This window comes from Alnus glutinosa, chromosome 5 (genome assembly GCF_958979055.1).
Source record: "Alnus glutinosa chromosome 5, dhAlnGlut1.1, whole genome shotgun sequence".
Lineage (NCBI taxonomy): Eukaryota > Viridiplantae > Streptophyta > Magnoliopsida > Fagales > Betulaceae > Alnus > Alnus glutinosa.
Genome location: NC_084890.1, coordinates 28492515 through 28519221, shown reverse-complemented (window position 1 = coordinate 28519221; position 26707 = coordinate 28492515). Strand labels below are relative to the sequence as shown.

Sequence of the window (26707 nt, the reverse complement as noted above, 5' to 3'; positions counted from 1 at the left end):
TAAATATTATTTAATTAATATTCAAATATAATAAAAATGTATCACTTACATTACTTCCCTTAACTCGGTCATGTTCTTAACAATAGTTATTCATTTACTTAATGGAATAGTCATTTATCAATTCATAGTGCCGGATGCATGTAAGTGTGAGATTGGGGATTGCACGTCCTAGCGGATTAATTGAGACAAAGCTCAACGGACAGAAATTTCTTCCAAACTTCCTCCAATCTAGTATCTAAAAATATCATGTGTACCTTAGCATGTCTCACTTGCTTTTTTTAAATATCATTAATAATAAAAAAAAAATGTGGTAGTCACATATATAAAGAACAAATAACACTTTTAAAAACTAGGTTAAATTAGAGGAATTTTTGTCCGACCTCAGCGCATTCCTCTTATTTTTTCCCAAATAATTTCAACCTCATACATGAAACTTGTGTGGTCAAAGTGATTCATCTCTGGATGTGAGTTGAGAAATTACGCATGGGTGTGGAATTAGTAAGAGTGAAACTCGAAAAAAAAATAATAATAATAATAATAAATAAATAAAAGACAAACCTCACGTTGACTATACATGTGCCAGTGTAAATGAAGTGAGTTGGACATTGAAAAGATGTAAGCAACATGAATGGTGAATATTGCTAGAAATAATCCATATTAATATGTCTTACTTCATAGCATGTGAAGGAACAAGATATAAGTGTACCTTCATTGTTTGATGATGAGTTTTCCATCTCTGATTTTATAGCCGTCGTCCTGTTTGTAGTGTGTGTGGAGGAGTCTAGTCTCTCAACCCTAATTTTCAGATGACTTAATGAAGTCTAATGGGCCAACTCCATTTATTTATAGGGTGAGAGTACATGGCTTCCTCAAGTGCTTACATAATTGGTCCAACCCATCATGGACCCAAAATAAAAAAGGAACTATGCTAGTCCACCTAACAAGAGTAAATACAACAATCTCCCACTTGGACAGCATAAGTCACTTATACACAAAACAAACGCAAATATACAGTTCAAAACACCGTCCGATCCAAAAGTGTTTACAAGTGACAAGTTATAATACATCGAGAGGATGCATAACATACAACAAGCACTTACAATCACGTGATCAAGACATAAAATGCAAGTATAAAACACAAATAGCATAATAGTGATCACTATATATTCATATGAAGCCAACCGAGGCTCATACACAATGTCTCGTACCACAACACCAATGTCATAGTTCATTCAAATGCGCGGAGAACAATAGATGACAACACAAAATGAGTACTCAAGATACACAAAAATAAACCACACATAACTCCCACTAGCTCAATAGAGTAGAAGACTCTAATAAACCCATATGAGTCACATGCTCCTGAAACACTCTAAGAGACAACCCCTTAGTTAGCAGATCCGCTAGCATATGTTCTGTGGGAGTATGCACAACACATATGTGAGACTCAGCTACTTTCTCTCTAACAAACAAATATTTTATATCAATATGTTTGGGTCGCGAAGAGCTTCCAGTGATTCGAGAGAAAGAAACAGTTGCAGAATTATCACAAAATATCGTCAGCGGCTTCTCAATGGTATCCATAATAACCAGCCCTGAGATAAAATTTCACAGCCATATAGCCTGACATGTAGCTTGGTAATAAGCTATATACTCTGCCTCCATAGTTGAGGAAGTTGTAAGCGTTTGTTTAACACTTTTCCATGAAACAGCTCCTTCTGCCATCATAAAAATATATCTAGAAGTGGATCTCCTATCATCTGAACAACTTGCAAAGTCTGCATCGGAATATCCAACTACATCAAGAATATTGGATCGTCGATATGTCAGGATAAAATCTTTAGTGCCCTTCAAATATCTCAATACTTTCTTTGCAGCTGTCCAGTGACTTAAACCTAGATCACTCAAGTATCTCCCAAGTACACCTACAACATAAGCAATGTTAGGTCATGTACATACTTGAGCATACATTAAGTTGCCCTCAACTGATGCATATGGAACTGCTTGCATCTGAGTTCTTTCATTATCATTATAAGGACATTGAGACTTTAAAAATACATCACCTTTCACAATTGGTGCCTTCCCAGGAAAGCATGACTGCATATGAAACCTACTCAAAACTCAGTAAATATAGGTTTTCTGAGACAATTCAAGAACACCATTAGTTTTGTCACGAAGAATCTGTATATCTAATACATAAGAGGCCTCACCAAGGTCTTTCATATCAAAATGGAAAGACAACATATCCTTAGTTTCAAACATGAGCCCATTATCATTTGCTGCAAGCAATATATCATCCACATAGAGCACAAGAAAATTATATCTGCTCCCACTGACCTTTAGATATATACATTAACCAACAACATTTTCCCTTAAACCCCAAGAGGTGATAATTTCATCAAATTTCAAGTACCACTACCTTGAAGCTTGTTTAAGCCCATAAATGGACCTTTTAAGCTTACACGCCATATGTTATTCACCATTCACCTAAAACCCATCTGGTTGCTCTATATACACATCTTCGGATAGATCCCCATTGAGAAAAGCTGTTTTGACATCCATTTGATGTAGTTTCAAGTCGTAATGAGCTACTAGTGCCATGATTATCCAAAAAGAATCCTTGGTAGAAATAGGTGAAAAAGTGTCTTTATAGTCAATGGCCTCCTTTTGCTTAAAACCCTTAGCCACAAGTCTAGCCTTATACCTTTCTACCAAGCCTTTAGAATCATTTTTGGTCTTGAACACCCATTTTCAGCCAATTGGTTTGCAACCATTTGGTAATACAACCAAATCTTAAACATCATTTTGACACATGAATGCCATCTCATCACGCATAGCCTCTATTCGATGCGAAGACTGTGGACCATCAGTGACCTCCTGGAAAGTAGTTGGATCAACGGACATTCCAACACTAAACTCATGCTCCTGCAAATAGACCACATAGTCATCAGAAACCGCTGGCCTACGTGTCCTTCGCAATCTCATCAAACAAACGTTGTCAGATGTCCCCTCATCCACAATGGGTTCAGTGGCAGTAACATGTTCTTGAGCAACAACAGCAGATTGTTCTATAGGAAGAGGTGCAGACAATAGAGGTGAAATAAGAGGGACTGGGATAACAACACACTCCTCCCTAAAAGAGATCTCACGAGGTATGGAACACCCACTCTGAAAATCATTTTCAAAACAAATGGCACGATCTGACTCAATGATTCTAGTCACATGAGATGGGCAGTAAAATCTAGAACCCCTTGAGCCAACACAGTAACCGACAAAGTATCCAGAAATGGTCTTAGGATTGAGTTTCTTCAACTGTGGATTATGAATTCTCACTTCCGCCCTACAACCCCAAACATGAAAATGGCGCAAACTAGGCATCTTTCCTGACCACAACTCATTAGGAGTTTTAGGAACTAACTTACTAGGTACTTGATTTAAAATGTAAGTTACAGTTTTTAAGGCCTCTCCCCATAGGAATTCAAGTAAGGAAGAATGACTAAGCATACATCTCACCATCTCCATCAAAGTACGATTTCTTCGTTCTGCAACCCCATTTTCCTCAGGAGTTCCAGGCATTGTATATTATGCCTCAATCCCACACGCTTGAAGAAATCTTGCAAAAGGCCCTGCATTTTGCCCAGTTTCATCATATCTCCCATAATACTCACCACCTCTATATGATCTTACAGCTTTAACATTCTTATTTCTTTAAAGTTCAACAGTAGCCTTAAAAACTTTTAAAACATCTAAAGATTCCGACTTTTCACGAATAAGCTCAATGTGACCATAACGTGAATAATCATCAATAAAAGTGATGAAGTACCTATAATTTCCCAAAGCATCAGGAGTAATGGGTCCACATATATCAGTATGTATCCGTTCTAGGACATTCTCACTTCTTCCATCCTTTTGTCTTCTAGTTTTAGAAGTAAGCTTCCCTTTAACACAATCACACATATCAAAATCAGAAAAATCTAAGTTAACAAGAATACCATCTTTAATCAACCTTTTCATTCTTGGCCTAGAAATATGTCCCAAACGTCTGTGCCACAACATAGAGGAAATCTCAATGTCCATACTACGCTTGGAACCAACTACAGCATTCACAGAAGGAGCACTAGAAGAGAAATGAGATAAAGAAGGCATCAAGTCTATCCTGTATAAACCACCACACAATGTGCCAGAACCAACCACAACAGAATTATGATAAATGATATCCATTCCATTTCCAATCTCAAAATTGTATCCACACTTGTCCAAAACAGAAATAGAGATAAGGTTTCTCCTAATAGAAGGTACAAAAGCAGTACCTTTCAGATCCAAAAAATGCCCAGAGGCCAAAACAAGCTTTGCGGTGCCAATGTATTCAACTTCAACCTTTACACCGTTTTCCATGTTCACCTTCAACTCCCCATTACTCGACTTTCTAGTGTTTTGTAATTTGTGCAAGGAATTTGTAACATGAATATTTGCACCAGTGTCCAACCACCAAGTGTCAGAGGGCACATCAACCATATTAGACTCAAAACACACTTGCACTAGTTTATTTCTTGTTAGAGTTTTGATGGCAAATAATGGGAGAGATAGCTCTTGATTTCCCAAAGCTGAGAACATCACAACAAGACTTTATTATGCATGTAAAAAAAAAACATGAACTCATATAGTCATCATATTTTTTCATGCTAGAGTCACATGCACAATGGACTCTTACGCAAATTATTTATCTCAAAATTTTATGCTAGAGTTCGACACACAATGAACTCATACACATGGTAAAGCAAAATAATTAAATACAACGACTTAAGATGACCCGCTATCGAGAGGATAAGACTTAGTCATCAAGTGCAGAGTATTTAATAATTTCTTTACCGTCCTAAGCATTCTACCAAAATAATGATTTATTGATAGGGCAAATCAATTATCCGTATGGACCTCAGTAAAATTTCAGTTCACAAAATAGTCACTCCAATTTATCATGATTAGTCCCACGATAGGTGAGTACATAATCAATCCAAACCATTGGTCTTATGCACAAGAGCATTATTCATATTGCACTAAAATTTCAATAAAAATAGAAAACCCAATTATTTGTCATGATTAGTCCCACGATAGGCAGGTACATAACCAATCAAAATCATCTTTTGATGTACAATATTGGTTCATTGCATTAAGGGATTTATGAGTTTTGCAAACAAAACAAAAATAAAATAAATAAGTATATAAAGGATAAACAAGTCTATGCCATACACATATCCCATAATACAAAGTTTGATTTCAAGTCAAATTTGAAATGAAAAACAAGAAAGAAAAAAACTTTTCATTGCTGGGCCTGGCACACATTGTTAAAGAAAAAAAATATCCTCAATGACCAAGAAAAAACACAGCTGAAAGCAAATTTAATACGTTCAATATTGCAGTGTGAATGTTCATACATGTCATTTCAATTTTTTTAAAAAAAATAAACGGAAACGCTCAATACTACACTGGCATAGAACTTCCTTAAAAAAAATTTATCACATAAAGGTGAAGAATAAAAGCAACTCAACACAGTCACAAAGAAAAACAGATTGGCTTTGATACCATTTGTTAGAAATAATCCATATTAATCTGTCTTACTTTATAGCATGTGAAGGAACAAGATATAAGTGTACCTTCATTGTTTGACGATGAGTTTTCCATCTCAAGTCGTCGTCCTGTTTGTAGTGTGTGTGGAGGAATCTAATCTCCCAACCCTAATTTTCAGATGACCTAATGATGTCTAATGGGCCAACTCCATTTATTTATAGGGTGAGAGTACATGGCTTCCTTAAGTGCTTACATAATTGGTCTAGCCCAGTATGGACCCAAAAAAAAAAAGGGACTATGCTAGTCGACCCAACAAGAGTAAATACAACAACTATAGCACAGTTGGGACTAAACCGGTAGGCTTAAGCTTCTGGATTGTGTAGTGTCTCTGTAACACCCTGATCCCATATTGGGAAGAGATAAATAACTCACATAGAGTGAGTGATTTATAAGAGATAGATGAGTGTTAAGTCTCACATTGCCTAGTTACTAGCTGAAACTGAGCTTTATAAGTGATTCTAGGAAAAGCTCCAAATTGACTAGTCCTTTTGGGGTGATAGCGCAGATCTGGTTAGCGCTTTTCCTTGGGTCGTTACAAATGGTATAAGCGCCACTTAGTAACGCCAGGTCATGTGGTACTGGAGCACTGCATGACGTGATCTTGACGGGGACGTCAAGAGTTTAAGGGAGGGAGTTTGTAACACCCCGATCCCATATTGGCAAGAGATAAATAACTCACATAGAGTGAGTGATTTATAAGAAATAGATGAGTGCTAAGTCCCACATTGCCTAGTTACTAGGTAAAACTGGGCTTTATAAGTGATTCTAGGGAAAACTCCAAATTGACTAGACCTTTTGGGGTGATAGTGCAGATGTAGCTAGTGCTTTTCCTTGGGTCGTTACAGTCTCTATATCCTATGTTATGGGATCACAAAAGGACCTCCCAAAGGTATCAGTCTCCCTAATACCTCGTATCCAAAGACAGAAAGAAGTTAACGAATGGTTAATTTGCTAGCTTTTGAAAGTGTGTGAGGATCGATTGTCACATTTTATTTTACACAAACAATCCAAGCCATTTTGTTTTGCCGTCACAATTTTAGAGATAAAATAAATAATCGCATCCTCAACATTTAATTTGGTTAAGTATGGTTTAATTGGTATAATTGACTATGGTGATTGGTACAAGTATTTACATGTACAGTTTTTTAACTTTTCAAATTTTCGGTGAAGGCTACACGTTCAAGTGAGACATCGAATGCTCGATGACGAATGTTTGAATGGGATATCAGACGTTCGAGTGGGATATCGAATGCTCGATAACGAATGCTCGAGTTGGATCTCGAAGGATTGAATGGGACGTCAAACATTCGAGTGGTATGCAAAACGTTCGACTGTTGGATCCAAAATGTTCAATGAGTGTTTGAAAGTTTTTCTAAAAGACCTTGGATAACTCAACCCTATTGCACGACCATGATTCCTCACAATGAAGTTCTGCATGCATGTAACAAACCCAATGAAGAAATGTAATAATAACATAAATATCCCTGATATTGTCGAAATCTCTAAGCAAGTAGGACCCAAAGGGATGCCAATTTCTTATGTAGAGTGATATGTGTCGTCATCTTATTATTGTTGACGTGACACTTAACGGAATCCGTCAAATGTTTTAACGGAATTTTACTTCATTGACTAAATTGTGTTTTTGGAATAACCCATCGACCTTTGAGTTCACTTCGATACGAGAGGGAGCGGTTTGTGATTTTGGCCAACCACAAGGATTTATTTTGCATTTATCCTTTTGTTTTATATTGGCGAAATTCTTCTTTCCTTGTGCAAGTTGGAAAAAAAAAGTCTTAAAAATTTGTAAGTTTTTATCGCGAAAAGAGAGAAAAATAACTTTTAAAATATACTACGTACATAAATTAAAATAAATATTATTTAATTAATATTTAAGTACAATACAAATGTATTACTTACATTTTTTGCCTTAAGTCGGCCATGTTCTTAACAATAGTCATTCATTTTTTTTTAATGGAATAGTCATTTCACATACCAATTCATGGTGCTCGATGCATGTGTGTGTGAGATAGGGGATTGCAGATGCTAGTGGATTAATTGAGACAAAGCTCAAAGGACAGAAATTGCTTTCAAACTTCCTCCAACCCAATCTCTAAATATATCATGTGTGTCTTAGCATTTCACACACGATTTTTTTTTTTTTTTTTTAACTAGAGGCAATTTTCAGCGTTTATTTTTCCCCAACAAAAATTTCTAGAGAATTTTTCACTCATGCACCATAAACATAAAAGCTCATTTGGAATATAAACACTTCTTGCAAATTAGTCAGATTATTAATTTGTATGGAAAATTTGCTTTATGAAATATATATAACAAGTATAGAAACAATAGAAACAAAGCTTAATTAATTAGCGACTAGATTACTATAAAAAATGGTGTACACAAGTACAAAGTACATCATACAATTGATGTATAGCAAAAATAAAATTACATAAAAACATCTAGCTTCTTCTATGTTTGTCTCACAACAAACATGTTGCAATAGTTTTATTATTAATTATTACAATTAATTTGAGGAAATTTGTTGACTGAGAGTTTATTGAGAGAGGGTTCTCAAGAGTTATGTGGAGACACAGGAGGGGCCCCTGTTGGCGTAATCCTACCGTTGTGTTGAGGAGGCGGAGGACCGGAACCACCACCGCTTCGCAACCCATGATACACATCCGATTCCTCTTGTTTTACGTTGAGATCAAGCTTCTGGTTGAAGGAAACTTCTTCTTTCCCATGTGTAGGAAAAGCAACAGCAACTACTATAATTACCACAAGCCCTACCAAAACCAAATTTTTACGCATTATGTAATCCATCTTATTATTCAATTTTCTATCTAATTTTCTCATTTCATGATGATGACCCTTTAAATGGAAACCAGATATCCCTATTTGAGGAATGATTTGAATTTCATTGGCTCTCATGCTCCTTCGACATTGTCAACTAACTATCTACTCTCCTTCATTTCAGGAATCACTTGACTTTCCTTTTTTCCCTTTTTTTTTTTTTTAAAAAAAATAATAATTATAATTATATTTTAAAGGTGGAGTCATGAATCCCTAGGTCAATTTTTTGAGGTCTGCTTTTCGAATGATTTTTTTTTTTTTAAAGGTCATAGTAAGGGTATTTTAAAAATATTTTGGTCAAATTTGGTTTTTCCATTCTTTCTAACGCCCAACCCTAACAGAATGGCTTTTAGTCACAAAACGGTATTTTAGGTATCCAAGTATCATACCTAAGTTTTTTTTTTTTTTTAAAAAAATAATTTAAAAAAAAAACGAAGTTCTGGTGGCTTAAGTGTATTTAACTCATATATATATAAAACAAATTGACAAAAAAGTCGTCGTGTTGAACCTTTGGTATATATATAGGGTTTAGTTTAGGATTTTTTTAAAAAATTATTTTTAAGTTGGCATATAGAATAAACATATAGAATTCATCGAAAACACTAGGGCTTTGAAAATCTAAATTAGGCCTAATAAATTTTATGAATCTTTTAAAATTAGGCCTAATAGCGGCCAAAACACTAAAATATGACCATTACCTGATATGCCGATAGCAGTTAATAACCGCAATAGCCGTGTGGATAGCGGTTAGTAATCGCATGATTCTGATACAGTTACCTAAAAGTGATAACTGGATCTGCATGCACATGTACAACCCTAATGTAATTCCCCAACATTTAATTTGCGTTAAGTATGCTTTAATGGGTATAATTGAGTATGATGATTGTTACAAGTAAATACATGTAGAGTTTTTGAAATTGATTTTCTGTGAAGGACAAACAACATTCGAGTGAGACATCGAATGCATGATATGACGAATGTTTGAATGGGATGTCAAAAGTTCGAGTGTGATGCAAAGCGTTCGACTGGGACTTCTTCACATGATTATGAATTTTGAAAGCCTCAATAGGCACTAAATTCTATATTTATTAAGATCGACACGAGTCATCATATTATTGGCACTGATGTAGCACTTAACGGAATCAGTCAAATGTTTTAAATGGAATTTTATTTCATGAGCTAAATTGTTTTTTTGCCATACCCAATGGACCTCTTAGTTCACTTCAAATGGAGAGGGAGCAGTTTGTGATTTATGCCAATCACAATGATTGATTTTTCATTTATCCCTTGATTTTATATAGGTGAAATCTTTCTTTCCTTACGCAAGTTTGAAAGAAGAAAAAAAAATGATTATAAAGATTTAATAATTAGTAAATTTTCATCCCAAAAAGAGAGAAAAATAACTTTTAAATAAAAAAATATACTACATAAATTAAAATAAATATTATTTAATTAATATTCAAATATAATAAAAATGTATCACTTACATCTATTCCCTTAACTCGGCCATGTTCTTAACAATAGTTATTCATTTACTTAATGAAATAGCTATTTCGCATATCAATTCATAGTGCCGGATGCGTGCAAAATGTGAGATAGGGGATTGCATGTCCTAGCGGATTAATTAAGACAAAGCTCAACGGACAGAAATTTCTTCCAAACTTCCTCCAATCCAGTATCTAAAAATATCATCTGCACCTTAGCATGTCTCACTTGCTTTTTAAATATCATTAATAAAAAAAAAATAAAAAATGTGGTACTCACATACATAAAGAACACGTAACACTTTTAAAAACTAGGTTAAATTAGAGGAACTTTTGTCCAACCTCAGCACATTCCTCTTATTTTTTCTCAAATAATTTCAGCTTCGTACACGAAACTCGTGTGGTCAAAGTGATTCATCTCTGGATGTGAGTCGAGAAATTACGCATGGGTGTGGAATTAGTAGGTGTGAAACTCAAAAAACTTTGGCCATAAAAATAATAAAATAAAAACCTCACGTTGACTATACACCTACCAGTGTAAATGAATTGAGTTGGACATTGAAAAGACGTAAGCAACATGAGTAGTTAATATAGCACAGTTGGGTCTAAACCCATAGGATTAAGCTTCTGGGTTGTGTAGTGTCTCTATATCCTATATTATGGGATCACAAAAAAAACCTCCCAAAGTTATCAGTCTCCCTAATCCCTCATATCCAAAGACAGAAAAAATTTAACGAATGGCTAATTGCTAGCTTTTGAAAGTATGTGAGGATCGATCATCACGTTTTATTTCACACAAACAATCTAAGCCATTTTGTTTCACCGTTACAATTTTAGAGATAAAATAAATAACCGCATCCGCAACATTTAATTTGGTTAAGTATGGTTTAATTGGTATAATTTAGTATGATGATTGTTACAAGTATTTACAGGTACAGTTTTTGAACTTTTCATATTTTCGGTGAAGGTTGAATGTTTGAATGCTCGATGATGAATGTTTAATTGGGATATCAAACGTTTGTGTGGGACATCGAATGCTCGATAACAAACGTTCGAGTTGGATCTCGAATGATTGAATAGGACGTTAAACGTTCGAGTGGTATGCGAAACGTTCGACGTTTGATCCAAAATGTTCAATGAGTGTCTGGATGTGTTTCTAAAAGACCCTGGACAACTCACCCAATCACCCCTATTGCACGACCATGATTCCTCACAATGAAGTTCTACATGTAACAAACCCAATGACAAAATATAATCATAACAAATATGCCCGAAATTGTCGAAATCTCTAAGGAAATCAAACCCAAAGAGATGGCTACCCAAGCGGCAACCACCCATTTCATTTTCTTCTACGGAAATCAACCGCCAAAGAGATGGCTACCCAACCAGATATCCCTATTTAAGGAATGATTTGAATTTCATTGGTTCTCATGCTCCTTCGATATTGTCAAGTAACTAGCTACTCTCCTTCCTTTCAGGAATCACTTGACTTTCCTTTTTTTTATATTTTTAAGAATAAGTCTATTTTTAATGGTGGGGCCATGAACATCTAAGACGATTTCGTAAGGTAATTAGCTTTTCGAATGATTTTTTCTTTTTTAAGGTCAAAGTGAGGGTATTTTAGAAATATTTTAGTCCAATTTGATTTTTTCACCCATTCTAAAGGCAACCCTAACAGTGTGGCTTTTTTTTTACACAAAATGATATTTTATGCATCCAAGTGTCACACCTGTCATATTTTGTTGTTGTTGTTGTTGTTTTTTTTTTTTTTTTTTGAATCAAATCAAACTATAGATTTCATCTAAAACACTAGGGCTTAAAAAATACTAAATTAGGCCCAAAAAATTTTCAGAGTCATTTAAAATTGGGCCTAATAGATGCCAAAAAACTAAAATAGGCCCATCACTTGATATCAATTCGTAGTGCTCGATGCATGTATGTGTGAGATAGGGGATTGCACATCTTAGTGGATTAATTGAGACAAAGCTCAAAAGACATAAATATCTTCGAAACTTCTTCCAATCCAATATCTAAAAATATCATGTGTACCTTAGCATGTCTCACATGCTTTTTAAATATCATTACTAAAAAAAAAAATGTGGTACTCACATATATAAAGAACACATAACACTTTTAAAAACTAGGTAAAATTATAGGAATTTTTGTCCGAGCTAAGGACCTTCCTCTTATTTTTTTTCCTAAATAATTTCAGCCTCCACTACAAAAAACTTGTTTTTTAATCACATGCAGTTAGCCACGTGCATAAGGGTCATCCACGTGGCTAACTGCTAGCCACGTGCAATTAGCTACGTAGGTTCCACGTGGTTAATCCGGTTGTTGCTAAATGTACATTTAGCAACGTGGCCTTTTATATATGTGACTATTTAGCCACGTGACTTTTAGCCACGTACCATCCTCAAGTGGCTAAATGTATTTTTATTTTTATTTTTATTTTTTTTAAAAAAAAAAAAGTGGAAAATTATATATTTTTAGCCACCTATTCCTAACCCACGTCGCCAAAATCAGTATTTTTTTTTTAAAAAAAAAATAGAAGAAGGAAAGAACAGATATCGATCTGTTCTTTTCTTCTTCAATTTTTTTTTCTTTCTAATATTGTATACGATATTCGGAGAAAGGGCCGGTGTATCCGGCGAGATCTGGAGAAAGGGCCGGTGTATCCGATGAGATCCGCGCCAGATCTTCGTCCAACTCGTCGTCGACAACGTCGTCGAGATCCGGCGAGAATACCCATGCCACCGATCAACGAAAATACCCACTCCAAAAATACCTATTTGGCCGAGAATGAGCAAAAAACACCAAAACAAACCAACTACTCCGGCGACTAACAAAAAGGACCAAAAAAAAGTAACAAAAAGACCAAAAATCACCATCAAAAGGACCTATAAACCACTGGCCTCTTCTCCATCACCAACGACGAAAACGAGCTTCTCCGGGTGTTGGCTATCGAGTCGTGCTTTTAGGTGGGGGTGAGTCATCGTCTGTTGAGAAAAAAAAATACAAAGTGAGAAATTTTTTTGATGAAAAATGGGGAGAGACAAAAGAGTTGGAAAAAAGAAGAAAATGGCGAGAGACAAGAGAGTTGAAAAAAATAAGAAAAAAAGAAGAAAATGAGGAGAGACGAGAGATAGAGAGATTTCTAAAAAAAATTTAAGAAGCCAGATCTGTCGCCAAAAAAAGGCAACAGATCTGGCTTTTAAAAAGAAATGAAAAAAAAAAATTAAAAATTTGAAATCAAAGACAAATTTAAAACAAACAAGAGGCGCGGGACCCTTCCCCTCAAAACATGCAAATGGCGACGTGGTCATAAAGCACATTGCTAAAATTTTAAATTTTAAAAATATTTTTTTAAAAAAATTATTTCTTGAAAAAAATTAAAAAAAAAAAAGAGAGAATATTTTAGCCATGTAGTTTATGTGACACGTGTCAAGCAATCCCGGGAAGAAAGAAAAAACCCGAAAGGAGGAAAAACGGACCGAGACGAAAAAAGCAACGGAGCCTACGAAGTATTACCAATTTTCTATAGATGAGTGGACTCCTTTGAACTCTCCCAATAACGAAGTATTGATGGAAATCAAGAGGGACCCGCAGTACGAGAAGCCTTATCCCCTTCACAATAAATATGTGAAAGAAGAAAATAGAAACAAATTCTGCGCGTTTCATGATGCTTGAGGCCATGTCACCGAGGAGTGCAGAAATCTCAGAATCCTGATCGAGAAGTTCATCAAAAACGGAAAACTACTCTGTTTCATAGAAGACAACCAGGGCCAGCCTCTGCAGAATCAAGAGTCTTGGGGGCATCATGACCAAGAGCCGAGACACAGAGACCGCTCCCCTCAGAAGCACCAAGAAGATCGTCGAGACAGAAGAAGGGAGGAACCCAGTCGGGAGGAACCTCGACAAAACAGAAGCAGAAGCAAAATCAAAAGGGCATGAGGTCATGACCCACGGAATGAATCGGTCATCACCGACATCCGAACCATATTCGGAGGCTTTGGCAGAGGAGGAGAAACGAGCGAGGATAGGAAGGCCTACGCTCTGTACCAGAAGCATCAGGAGATTATGACCATCGAAAGACCCCGCAAATCCCACCGGAGGGAGTCCATGGTGGTGGGGTTTTCAGATGAAGACTATGCGAGAGTCTCACTTCCTCATACCGACACAATCGTGGTCACGCTGCAGGTAGCTAACCACCGAATCCACCAAATGTTCGTCGATAACGGAAGCTTGGCTGATATCCAATATTGGTCGGCCTTTCAAAACATAGAGATTAACCCGGAAAAGGTGATCCCGGCTACCTACCCTTTGGTGGGGTTTGCCGGGGAGCAAGTCGAGCTGGTCGAGTCTATTGAACTCCTTGTAACTACCGGGGATTATCCAACCACAAAAACTATCATGGTTAAGTTTTTGTTGATCGTTTGACCCTCGGCCTACAATGCGATCCTTGGAAGAATAGCCCCCAACGATCTGAAGGCGATCACTTCCACTTCACATTTGAAGATCAAATTCCTGACCGAGAGAGGGGTTGGGGAAGTAAGGGGAGAACAGGGCGTGGCACCCCAGTGCTACAACATAACGATGAAAGGAGCCCCTTCACGGGGTAATTGCAGGGAGAAAGGCGAGCAATAGCAATTACAGTCGAGAGAACCAACCGAGGAGACGGAAGAATTTGAAGTAAGGGGTAAAGAGAGAAGAGTTAGGGTCGGATCTCTGTTATCTCCGGAGATCAAAGAATCCTTGGTAGCTTTCCTTCGAAGTAATACTAACGTGTTTGCTTGGTGTCATGACGATATGCAAGGAATTGATCCTTCTGTAATTTCGCACAGGCTAAATGTCGACCTAAACTACCGACCCCTCAAGCAAAAAAGAAGAAACTTTGCTCCAGAAAGAAACCAAGCCATACACTAAGAAGTGGAAAGACTATTGAAAGCCGATTTTATCCGAGAGGTGGACTACCCTCAATGGCTGGCCAATGTTGTCTTGGTGAAAGTCAAGCGGGAAATGGAGAATGTGCGTGAATTTCACCGACCTCAACAGGGCATGCCCAAAAGATAGTTTCCCTTTCCCCCGGATGGATGTCCTAATAAACTCCACCTCGGGGCATGAGCTCCTAAATTTTATGGATGCCTTCTCGGTAGGGGTGGGTAAAATCAGTCCGTACTCGCAAAACCAACCCGGTCCGCACCGACCCGCCCCACGAGAAACGGATATAAGCCACACTTTCTAAAATCACGGATCCTGATTCATGGAATTCATTATTTTTGGGGTGGGTTGCGGTATTAATATTTTGCCCACCCGCAGACCCGCCCCGCCCCGCGTCCCTCTTCACTCTTACCGTATGATTTTGAGATTTCCCCCAAAAATACCCTAACTCCCTAAAGCGTCCAGCTGCGTCCTTTGCGTCAAGCGTGATTCTTTCCAATTCTGACCTCTAAGAAGAAACCCTCATCACATCAGACGGTCTTCAGAGTGGCGCATCCCATGATTTAGGGTGAATCACTGATTCTTTCCAATTCTAGCCATATAATTTAGGGTTTGAAATCAAATGGGTTCTTCAACTTCTTCACTCTTTAAAACTGGGACCGTCGGCCATGCCCATCACTCATCTTCCACACAAATTGTGCATCGACTCCTCTACGCTAAAGAAATATTCACTCTTCAACTTCCACTGCCGATCGTTGGTAATATAGGTACTTCAATCTCTCTCTCTCTCTCTCAAAAACGTTGTTTGTGATATTTAGATGCTTGTTGTATATTTGGAGAAATACTAAAGCAAGCTGAAGGATTATTGATGATTTTGAATTTCTGAAAATAATTCTTTTATATTTTCAGTTGATTTCGCGCCAATTCAACCTCGATCTTTCAGTCTCAGAGGCTCAAGTTCAATGGGTAACAGAATCTGATCTTGAATTCTTGATGTGCTTTTTTATTTAATCCGTGTATATTTTGTTTCAATTAAGGTTCAAACTGTCTTCAATAGCAAATTAGCAATAAGTTCATCAACTAGATTGTTTTAGTGTGAAAACCATGGTTATCAAAGGATTTTAAGTACTGGGTCCATCCATAACCAAAATTATAGCCATCGAGATGATGTGGGTGAAAAAGGAGTATGTTTATTAACACCCAATAGGCCAATAGAGAGAATTAACACGCTCAGTAATTACTCCACAACTTTTAGAGTTTAACCCCCCTTTATCATCGTAAATTGCTGAAGGAGTATGTTTATGATAAACCCAGAATTTTCTGTTTGTGGGTGTTTTCTCTGCTATGTGCTCTCTCAGCTGCTAATCTGCTATTATATTTACATTCAAGGAATTTAGAGTATTTCTTTTGGTGACTGGTCTTATGCAATGATTTTAACTTTTAGAGTTTAACTCCCCCTCTATCATCGTAAATTGTATAAGAAGAGCCCCAGCATAAGCTAAAGAACCAATTTAGGATTCACAGAACAATAGCTAACAGAGGATGGCAAAAGTCAGGTTGGCAGGTTGCAGTAACCATTAATCAACCTAGCTTGGGAAATGAATGCAGGACAAATGGCAATAGTAGAGAATTGTTTTCTTTTCTTGAAAAGTAAGCTTCTAATTTCCCCAGTAATAGCAACAACAGTATCTTAAGTTTTAATTTTAGATTAAGATTCATCCAAAGTTTCTCATTCACAACTAAAATATGAATGTGATTTTCAAATGTTATTGTCTGTAGTTTTCAGAAATATATTCAATGGATAATCGATAACGTTGATTTTTTCCATCATGTTTAGGTCTGTTAAACAATGTGTTGAGTGTATTTTTGCATCAATTTTTGTTATGAATCCTTATGTGAATCTTTAACATGTTGAATCTGTTTGAATTATGTGAATCCTAAATTTAATTGTATATATAATTTGTTAGTTGAGTTATATGCAAATTATATGGATTGTAATATTGTATATGTATTTGTTATGAATATTTTATATATATATAAAGTTCAATATTTTATAAATTGTTGATGAATTTTTTTTTAAAAAAAAAAAAAAAAAAAATCAAAAAAAAAAAAAAAAACTAATTGTAGATTCATGGCTGGTAATGCAAATAGTGGTGCTAAGAATATTGGTTCTATTGCTGGTGCTTCGGCTTCACCTAGTCCTATTCCTAGTCTTTTAGATAGCACTATGCTTCCCATTAATACTGAGAATGTTGAATGTGTTGGTGATGTTGGTACTCAGAATCCTAATCGAGTTGAAGCTCTCCCACCAAAACCTAAAACAAATGTGCAAAAATCAATTGTATGGGAATATTTTACCAAGGTAGAGGGGGGTGATCCCGAAGATCCTAAATCAAAATGCAAGTATTGTAGCAAATTGTTTAGTTGTCACCCCAGAAGGCTAGGCACTTCATCCATGTTATCACATATCAGAAATAGTTGCAAGAAATATCCTGGTAGGTTTGGCAAGTTAGATAAGTCACAATCAATGCTTAGTTTTGATGCTAAGAAGGAAGGACAAGTAGGAGAAGGATCTGTTGGCAATCTTGTCATTGCAAAATATAATGTTCAAAAAATAAGGGAGGCATTGGCTAAAATGGTAATTGTCGATGAGTTGCCTTTTAAATTTGTGGAGGGTGAAGGGTTTCACGATTTCATGAAGACGGTTGAGTTTAGATTTAAAATTCTATCCCGTTACACTGTGATGAAGGATTGTATGAAGATCTTTATATCTGAGAAGGAAAAGCTTAGGGCAATATTTTTGACAACTGGTGCACAGGTTTGTCTTACCACTGATACGTGGACTTCAGTTCAAAATCTTAATTATATGTGTGTCACTTGCCACTTTATTGATAGTGATTGGAATTTACATAAAAGAATTATAAATTTCTCTTTAATTTCTAATCACAAAGGAGAGACTATTGGGAAAAAAAATAGAGTCTTATATGCTTGAGTGGGGTATTAGTAGCATTTTTACTGTCACGGTTGATAATGCTAATGTGAATGATACTACTATTGAGTATTTGAAGAGGAGAAGTAGAGATAAGGTGGGCGCCATATTGGATAATGAGTTTATGCATATGAGGTGTTGTGCCCACATACTAAATCTTATTGTGACTAATGGTTTAAAAGAGGTTAGTGACTCTATTATGAAGGTTCGAAATGCGGTGAAATATGTGAAATCTTCACCTTCAAGATTTGATAAATTTAAGGCTTGTATGGAGACAGAAAAAATTCAATTTAATGGTTTGTTGTGTCTTGATGTTCCAACTAGATGGAACTCCACGTATAAGATGTTAGAAGCCGCTGAAAAATGTCAAAATGCTCTACATCTAATGGAAGAAGAAGATGGATACTTTGTTTCTACATTGTTTGAGGGAGGGCAAGGGAGAAGAGGTTTGGGACCTCCTATTTTTGAGGATTGAGAGAATGTTAGGGTTTTTGTCAAGTTTTAAAACTTTTTTATGATGTGACCATGCAACTTTCGGGTTCTTTGTATGTGACATCTAATATGTACTTCCAAGAGATTTGTGGCATCCAAGCACATTTACAGGCTTTTAGTAAGAGTAGGGATCATGTATTAAGTGCCATGGCGGAGAAAATGAAGATGAAGTACAATAAGTATTGGGGAGATCTTGATAAGGTTAATTTGATGTTGTTTGTTGCAGTTGTTCTTGATCCACGCACCAAATTGGATTCATTAGATTATTGGTTCAAAGAAGTTCTCAGTGTTGAGCAAGCAACTCGAATGATTACAAAATTGAGGTGCCACTTGGACAAATTATATGATCACTATGACAACAATGGTGGGAGTTCCTCTAGGGTTCATAATGGTCGTGATTCGTCAACCACAATAGATGAAAGTGAGAGTAGTGACAATTCATTTCACTTCATGAGTAAGTTTCAAAAGTACCGGGCTTCTAAAAGTGATGTAGAAAGTAAATCGGAACTAGATCGGTATTTGATGGAGGATGTAAAGAAAATGAATGTTAATTTTGATATTTTGAATTGGTGGAAGGTGTACTCAACCAAATTTCCAGTACTTGCCCAAATATCATGGAATGTTTTAGCAATTCCCATTACAACGGTTGCTTCAGAGTCGGCTTTTAGCACTGGAGGGCATGTTTTAGATCCTTTTCGAAGTTCGTTGGCTCCAACAACAGTTAAAGCCTTGATATGTTCACAGAATTGGTTAAGGTCAAAACACATAAGCGATGGCAATGGTTATGATTCAGAGATAATTGATGATGCTAAAAGTTATAGGCTCGAATCAGGTAAGCTTTCTATTATTTAAATATTCACTTACTCTATTTATCAAATTTGAATTATGATTGTAAATCTTTTTTTCTTTTTTTTTAGTTCTCCTTTGTAGATATAACTTTGAAGAACATCAGCATTTTGCTTGAAGATGATTAGTTGAAGATGCTACCATGCGGGGTTTCTTGTTTTTTGTTGCTGCATTGCTAGTTTAGAGCATTTGGCTATTGATAGGATTGTTGATTTTTTTTTTTTTTTTTTTTTTTGTGTTCATTGATTCTACTGAATTACGGATTCTATTCTTTTGTTAGGACTTTTAATTTTTGTTGGACTAACCGACTAAGTTTTTGTTCTTTTTTGTTGGAACTTTAAATTTGTTGGACTAAGTTTTTGTTCTTTTTTGTTGGAACTTTAAATTTGTTGGTCAAAGATTCTAATTTTTTTGTTGGAACTTTTAGTTTTTGTTGCCTTGTTGGACCAAGTTTATGTTTTTTTTTTTTGTTGAACTTTTAATTCTGCTTAGCTATTGATTTAAATTTGTTCTAATTCTTGATGGCAGGATCTTCTTGATGGCAGGATGATCCTGCAATGAACTACTATATATATATATATATATATATATATATATATATATATATATATATATATTACTTGTGTGAATTCTCAGAATGCCCCCTTCAATTTATATTTTATTCATAACAAAAAAATGATTGTATCAGAGTTTTTAATTTACTTGTTTGATTGCTAAAGTGCTAAGGAAGTAAAGAGCCTGCAGATTCACGGGCTAGTGGATCACATTTAGGCCTTTAAGGTGATAAAATAGAAAGATTCCAAATATCACACAGCCCACCTAGTTTTGGGCTCAGATTTTTTTTTTTTTTTTTTTTTTTTAAAAAAAAAACAAACAAGATGCATAATACTTGAACCCGCATAACCCGTCCCCCATCTGTGCTACTCGTGGCTCATCGGATTGGCCATTCACTACACGGGTTGCGGATCCCGATTTTCAAACCCGTTCACTACGAGGCGGGTTGTAAAAAACATGTAAATCCGGCCCAATCTGGCCCGCGCCCACCCCTACTTCTCGGGGTATAACCAGATCCACATGAGCGAGCTCAATGAAGAGAAAACTTCCTTCATCACTGACCGAGGGTTATATTGCTACAATATGATGCCTTTCAGTTTGAAGAATGCCGGTGCAACCTACCAAAGGGTAGTCAACATAATGTTCAGGGACCAGATCGGGAGGAATGTAGAAGTATATGTGGATGACATGCTGGTGAAGAGCCGGAAAGAGATCAGCCATCTGGCTGATCTTGAAAAAACTTTTAACACACTAAGGAGATATCATATGAAGTTAAACCCGGCAAAATGTGCCTTCGGCGTCTCATCAGGAAAATTCCTGGGGTTTATGGTCTCGAGTAGAGGAATCGAGGAAAATCCAGAAAAAATCCGAGCTGTGCTGGAAATGCAAGCTCCCCGTACAACAAAACAACTGCAGCAATTGACCGGGAGGATTGCAGCCTTAAACCGGTTCATCTCCCGATCAACGAATAAATGTTTGCCCTTCTTCAAGATACTTCGGAAGACGTTTGTTTGGAGCAACGAGTGCGAAGAAGCTTTTGGCCAGTTTAAAGAATACCTAGCCAACCCACCACTCCTAAGCTCGCCAGAAGAAGGGGAAATTCTCTTCCTATAACTAGCAACGTCGCCATCAGTTGTGAGCTCGGTCTTAGTCCAAGAAGAATCCGGATTGCAAAACCTGTATATTTCACCAGCAGGACGCTACACGGAGCCGAAGGAAGGTATCCCCGGATTGAGAATTTAGTCTTCGCCTTCATCACTTCAGCTCAAAGGTTGAGACCATATACTTCCAAGCACATGCTATAAGGGTGCTCACAGAATATCTTTTGAAGAAAGTATTGCAAAAGCCCGACCTCTCGGGTAGGTTGGTAAATTGGGCCGTGGAACTCAGAGAATTTGACCTAGAATTCTATCCGAGAACCACCATCAAGGCTCAAGTTCTGGCAGACTTTATTGCGAAATTCAGCAATCTCCCCGAAAGTCAAGAAACGCCTGAAAAAGAAGCGTGGATAGCGTATGTCGATGGGTCATCCATGAAGTCCTGGAGCGGAGCCAGGGTAGCCTTGATAACACCGGATAAGGAAGAAATTGTAGTGGCATTGAAGTTAGACTTTCCGACCACAAACAATGAGGCAAAGTATGTATAACACCCCAAATTCTTTCAATATTTTTTTTTTTTGAGCTTAAAAGAATGATTACAGATATATATATATATATATATATATATATATATATATATATATATATATATATATATATGTTTAAAAAAAAAAAATAATCAAATCATCAGTCCTCTTGAACGGCGTCGTTTAATTAAAGAAGTATTATTTTTTTTTCACTCGCACGACGTCTTCCACCTTTCATCTCTCTCGTGACAAATTGCAAAAATCTCCAGACACTTCTTGCCATGTCTCAGTCCAATGAAACCCACGTTGAGCCCATGCACCAACCTGTTAGCCACGACAGCTCTTTTCTTCTTCTATATAACCACTGTCCTCGCCATGCATCAAGGCATCGGCAGGAAATTCAGCTTCTTAGTCATTTTCAGAACTTAACCCAGCAGGTAATCAATCTTCTTTGTTTCGTTTGTAAAGCTTTTGTGAATAATTTATGGTGGTTCGTAGCACTGTAATTCTGAGAAAAATCCCTGATTAAACTGTGTTGAGTTGAACTTTAATTTCTGTTTTTGGGTTGCGATTAATTGACTCTTGAAGTGTTATGTTGCTAGAAGTTATTCTATTTTATTTTCTTTCTTTCCTCTTCCTTTTTCGTTGGTTGGACGCCCTTAGTATTTCTTTTCTCCCCTGCTTCTTTCTTCCCTCTTCTTTTTCTTTTCCTGTTCTGAGAGAGAGTTGGAAAGAGGGAAAAAATTGAGAAAACAGAGTGGGGAAAGGGAGAGACCGGCCGAGTGAGGGAGGTGGGGAAGAGAGAAGACCCAGCCGGTGGGCTAGCCACCGGACTGGGCGGACGGAACCGCAGGGCCGGCGGGCCGCGGTCCCGCGCCGGCGACGCCACCGGAGGCCGTTTTCCGGTGATTCCCTGTGAGTATATTTTGTAGAAATGATTTAGAACTGGATTGTGTAATCTTTGGTTTCTGATTTGGGGTGATTGATTATGAAAATTTCTGGTTCAAAGAGGGATTTTCGGTGGAAGAGGAATTATCAACCGGGTATTGAAATTTTTGATTTTTCTTCTTGGAAATAACGTGCGGGTGGTGAAGATTTTTTTTGGGCTTTGGTTTTTTTTTTTGGTATGAATTTTAGTAGCAGCAGATTGGGTAATGAAATTTTAAAGTTGTTTGGTTCCTTGATTTCTTTTCCTGTTGAGCCCAACTGAGAGGAAGAGATGAGGGAGAGATTGAAAGAGGGAGAAGGAAGAGTGAACCGGTGGGTGAACCACCGGTTGGGGCGGGCTAGAGCAGTGGGCCGGCAGGCCACGGCTCGGCGTCGGCAAGCTGCAGGGGAGTTTGAATTTCGTTTTTCAAAGATGGGTTTTGTTGGGTTTCTTCGTTCAGATTTCAGTTTTTATTTGAGGGAAGTTTCTTTTGATTCGTAAAACAGAATGGGTTTTAACTTCTATTTTTCTGTTTGAGATGCTGGGTATGGATAACTGAGTTTGGTTGGTGTTTTAGTTTGGAAATGCTTGTTTGATCCTCATTAGGCTGTCGACAGGTTACTTCTTCATTCAGTGATTATATTTTGTAGAAGGCTTTTATATTTGTGATCAACTATATGAGTATTGAAATTATGTGTGAGTTGCTTTGCAAATCTGGATGTCGATTTTATAGTTTGGCTAAGTAATGTTTCTAGATGTTGAGATAGAAATCAAAGAAGCCATCTTAAGTGTTGCCATTAGAACTATTTCATTTGACAGTGTCATGTACTTGGAAAACTTAGAGTGAATCCACATCAGAACAGAGAACAACGTAATATGAAAAAAAAAAAAAAAAAAAAAAAAAAAAAAAGAAGAAGAAATGACTTCAAGCCCAAACAGTGACAATTGCTTTAATTATCTGACATAGTATTTAGTCCAACTCCTATAGACTATATGACTATTACATGGTGCACATGCATTCAGACTGGTCATCATTGGACCATTAGCCAATATTATACTATAAGTGATTTGTCATAATCTATATGGACTTTAAGGTTCTTTAGCCTTACTTGTATCTTTCAAATTTGTCAATAAACATGTGGAGAATATTGGTTTGATGCTTGCCGTAAAATACAGTAGTCTTTTAGCTAATCTAATTCAATATATTGTGCACCAAATTTGATTATTTTATCCTCTAAAAATATATTCTTGTGATCCAATCTAGGAAGGAGGAACTAGTTACACTCAGAAAATTCAGGTAAGGAAACACAACCCTAAAAACCCCGGCAAGTTTTTAAATAAAATCCTTTCAAAAGAAAAATGTCGGGAATTTTCGAAAGACTTTCACTTTAACATTAATTGTTCTATTATCTCAGGTATGAAATAATGAATATGTTATTTGTAATCACATGAATGAATGAAGATGGTCATTATATGCTGGATGTGCATCATGAGAATGAGGATGATGACATATGTGCTACATGCGCACTATATGAACATGATGATGAAATTATGATTGAATACTTGTTTTATGTGCACCACACAAAGTTTTGTCACACGGTACCATAATGCTGTGATCCGGATCTTATACTAATTACAATGCTGGGTAGCAGGGCAACCACACCAAAAGTGTGGGGCTATCGGCCGGGGAGGTTCTCACCTAGGGAGCTTCCTAACCCGGCAGCTCTCCCCTGTGACGACAGGATGAGCCTATGGGTCCTTCGGGATCGGTCCTTTGGACGAGCCCAACGTGCACCGCTCATGGTTAAAATGCGGAAGTGGACCAGTGGTAGACAAAACTTACACATTATGAATGATTATTATGAATGCACGTTTCTTATTATTACTGAATTTTTATTTATGTGAAAATTTTTAAATGTGTAAATTAATTTTATATTATATCTTATGTTTTGTTGTGTTACTTACTGAGTTGTTGAACTCACCCCCTTACCCTTACAATTCTTTTCAGATGGCGCTTCATATCATCATCCTCATAGCGGGCGTACCCATAGGGGTCGCTACCTATGATGATTCACAGTTCTGGCCCATTGATGCCGATCAGTGGGTTTATGTTTGTTTTGATAGCCCGTGATCATAACGTTTAGTCAGGGATTTATTTTGTTTATGTATAGTAATGACACTGCTAGTCCGGACCAGTTTGGAGATAGTAGAAGTTACCTCCAAGAAGTAGTTCGAAGACCGGATTAGTTTTTTTTTTGTATATGATCAGTGTTTTATTTTGTGATCCCTGGCTGTTTGTATTAGCTGAAATATTACGAAGACTTATAACATATGTGAAATTATGGGTATTAATCTACATTTTGTGTTTATTGTATTATCCTCTTTTAATATAAAAAGAATTATATTTGTGGATGATTTTATTTTTCTCAAGTTCACGTATCCCCTTACATCCCAAAACGGGGGCGTGACAGCATGGTATCAGAGCATAGTCAATCATATGTTGACTTGCTGAAAACCTAGGTAGCAACATGAAAACCTAGACTTAGGATAGGTTGCATCACTACGCTTATGATTAAAATTTTATTTTAAGAGATAGGAAATTCTAAAACACGACACGTTGCAGAGCGATGGCTGACGAAGGAGAAGGATCATCGCAAGGCATAAGGACCGAAGCTATCCCTGATGTGGCTCAAATGTTTCAAGATATGGCTAGACAGTTCGTCACAGCCATAACCGACTACAGAAGCGAGATACCTCGCGACGGGGAGCAAGGTTGCCCATTCAAAAGGTTTGAAAGGCTTAACATTCCGATGTTTGACGGGAAACAAGGTCCTATAGAGTCTGAGAATTGGCTAGTAGACGTTGAAGAAATATTACAGCTGGCAGGATGTACAGAGGAGCAGAAGGTACAATATACCACTTACAGACTGTCTGGTGAAGCCAAACGATGGTGGAATGCTAAGAAAGTTCTACTAGTCCAAGAATTAGGAAATGAAAGGGCGATCTCCTGGGAGTGTTTTCAAAAGGAGTTCCTTCAGCATTATTTTCCTAAAATCCTCAGAGACGCTAGAGCACGGGAATTTATGGACCTCACCCAAGGGAATATGACGGTTGCCCAGTATGCTGCTCGATTTAATGAATTAGCTCGATTCGCGCCATACTTAGTAGCAGATGAAGAAAACCGAGTGAGGAAGTTCGAACAAGGCCTCAATCAACGAATCCTTGATCGGGTCATATGTTTTGAAATCAGAGATTTTGTGGAGTTAGTCAACAAAGCATCCTTGGCCGAAGACAGCATTAAGAAGAATGCTCTAGCAATGGCAGACTCAAGAAAAAGGATTGCACCTCCTGTGAGGAATAATCAACCATCGTGGAAACGAAGACAAAATGGGAATAACCATAGAGCTAAATTCGAAGAAGGCAGATCAGCCCCATTCAATAGTATGCTCTGTCCTAAATGTAATCGTCCTCACCAAGGACAATGTCGTATGGGGACTAATGTTTGTTTTCGATGTGGTCAAACCGGACATTTTGTACGAGACTGCCCCAAGGCAAAGGAGGGAGACAAACCTCAGCAAAAGGGAAGCGGACAGAAACAATTTACCCAGGCTAGGGTATATGCTCTCACTCCTGGCGATGCAGAAACTGAAAATGAAGTGGTGACAGGTACCTTACCCCTATTTTCTGGCAAAGCTATAGTTCTATTCGATTCAGGTGCTACTCACTCTTTTATATCAGTCTATTATGTTAGAAGATTTAGTCTAAATATAGAACTATTGGAGATTGGAGTAATAGTATCTACCCCCGTGGGAAAATCTGTGGTGTGCACAAAAATCGTTCGTAAATGCCCTATTCATGTAGATGGGAGAACCTTATTGGCTGATTTGATTATATTTGATATACATGGGTTCGACGTCATCCTAGGTATGGATTGGTTGTCAAGCAACCATGCTATAATTGACTGCCATCACAAAGAGATAATTTTTAGATTGCCATCAGAAGCTGAGTTTAAATTTGTAGGGACAAAGGTGAATGTTGCCCCACGTCTAATTTCGGCAATTCAATGTAAGAGATTGTTACAGGATGGATGTCAGGCTTACTTAGCGTGTTTAGGAGATACCCCATTGGAGGAAAAGAAAATTGAAGAGATACCTGTAGTTCAGGAGTTTTCGGATGTTTTCCCTGAAGATTTACAAGAACTCCCTCCTGATCGAGAAATAGAATTTTGTATCGAGTCAACCCCTGGAGCTGCCTCAGTATCTAAAGCACCATACAGAATGGCGCCAGCAGAATTGAAAGAGTTAAAGGAGCAATTACAGGAGTTGTTGGACAAAGGGTTTATACGCCCAAGTGTATCCCCATGGGGAGCA

At 37.1% G+C, this 26707-nt stretch overlaps 2 protein-coding genes across 2 annotated transcripts; one reads left to right on the top strand and one right to left on the bottom strand.

The window, feature by feature from the left end:
* Positions 1-1608: 1608 nt before the first annotated feature.
* LOC133869212 (secreted RxLR effector protein 161-like) lies at positions 1609-2469 on the bottom strand. The gene is made up of 4 exons (XM_062306171.1): positions 2420-2469; positions 2197-2332; positions 1980-2097; positions 1609-1925 (listed from the first exon to the last, which is right to left on the bottom strand). Exons 1-4 carry the CDS (start codon positions 2467-2469, stop codon positions 1609-1611), a joined length of 621 nt encoding a protein of 206 aa, XP_062162155.1.
* Positions 2470-24964: 22495 nt separating this feature from the next.
* Positions 24965-26102, top strand: LOC133869211 (uncharacterized). Its single transcript, XM_062306170.1, has 2 exons — positions 24965-26003; positions 26092-26102. Exons 1-2 carry the CDS (start codon positions 24965-24967, stop codon positions 26100-26102), a joined length of 1050 nt encoding a protein of 349 aa, XP_062162154.1.
* The last annotated feature ends 605 nt before the right edge of the window (positions 26103-26707 follow it).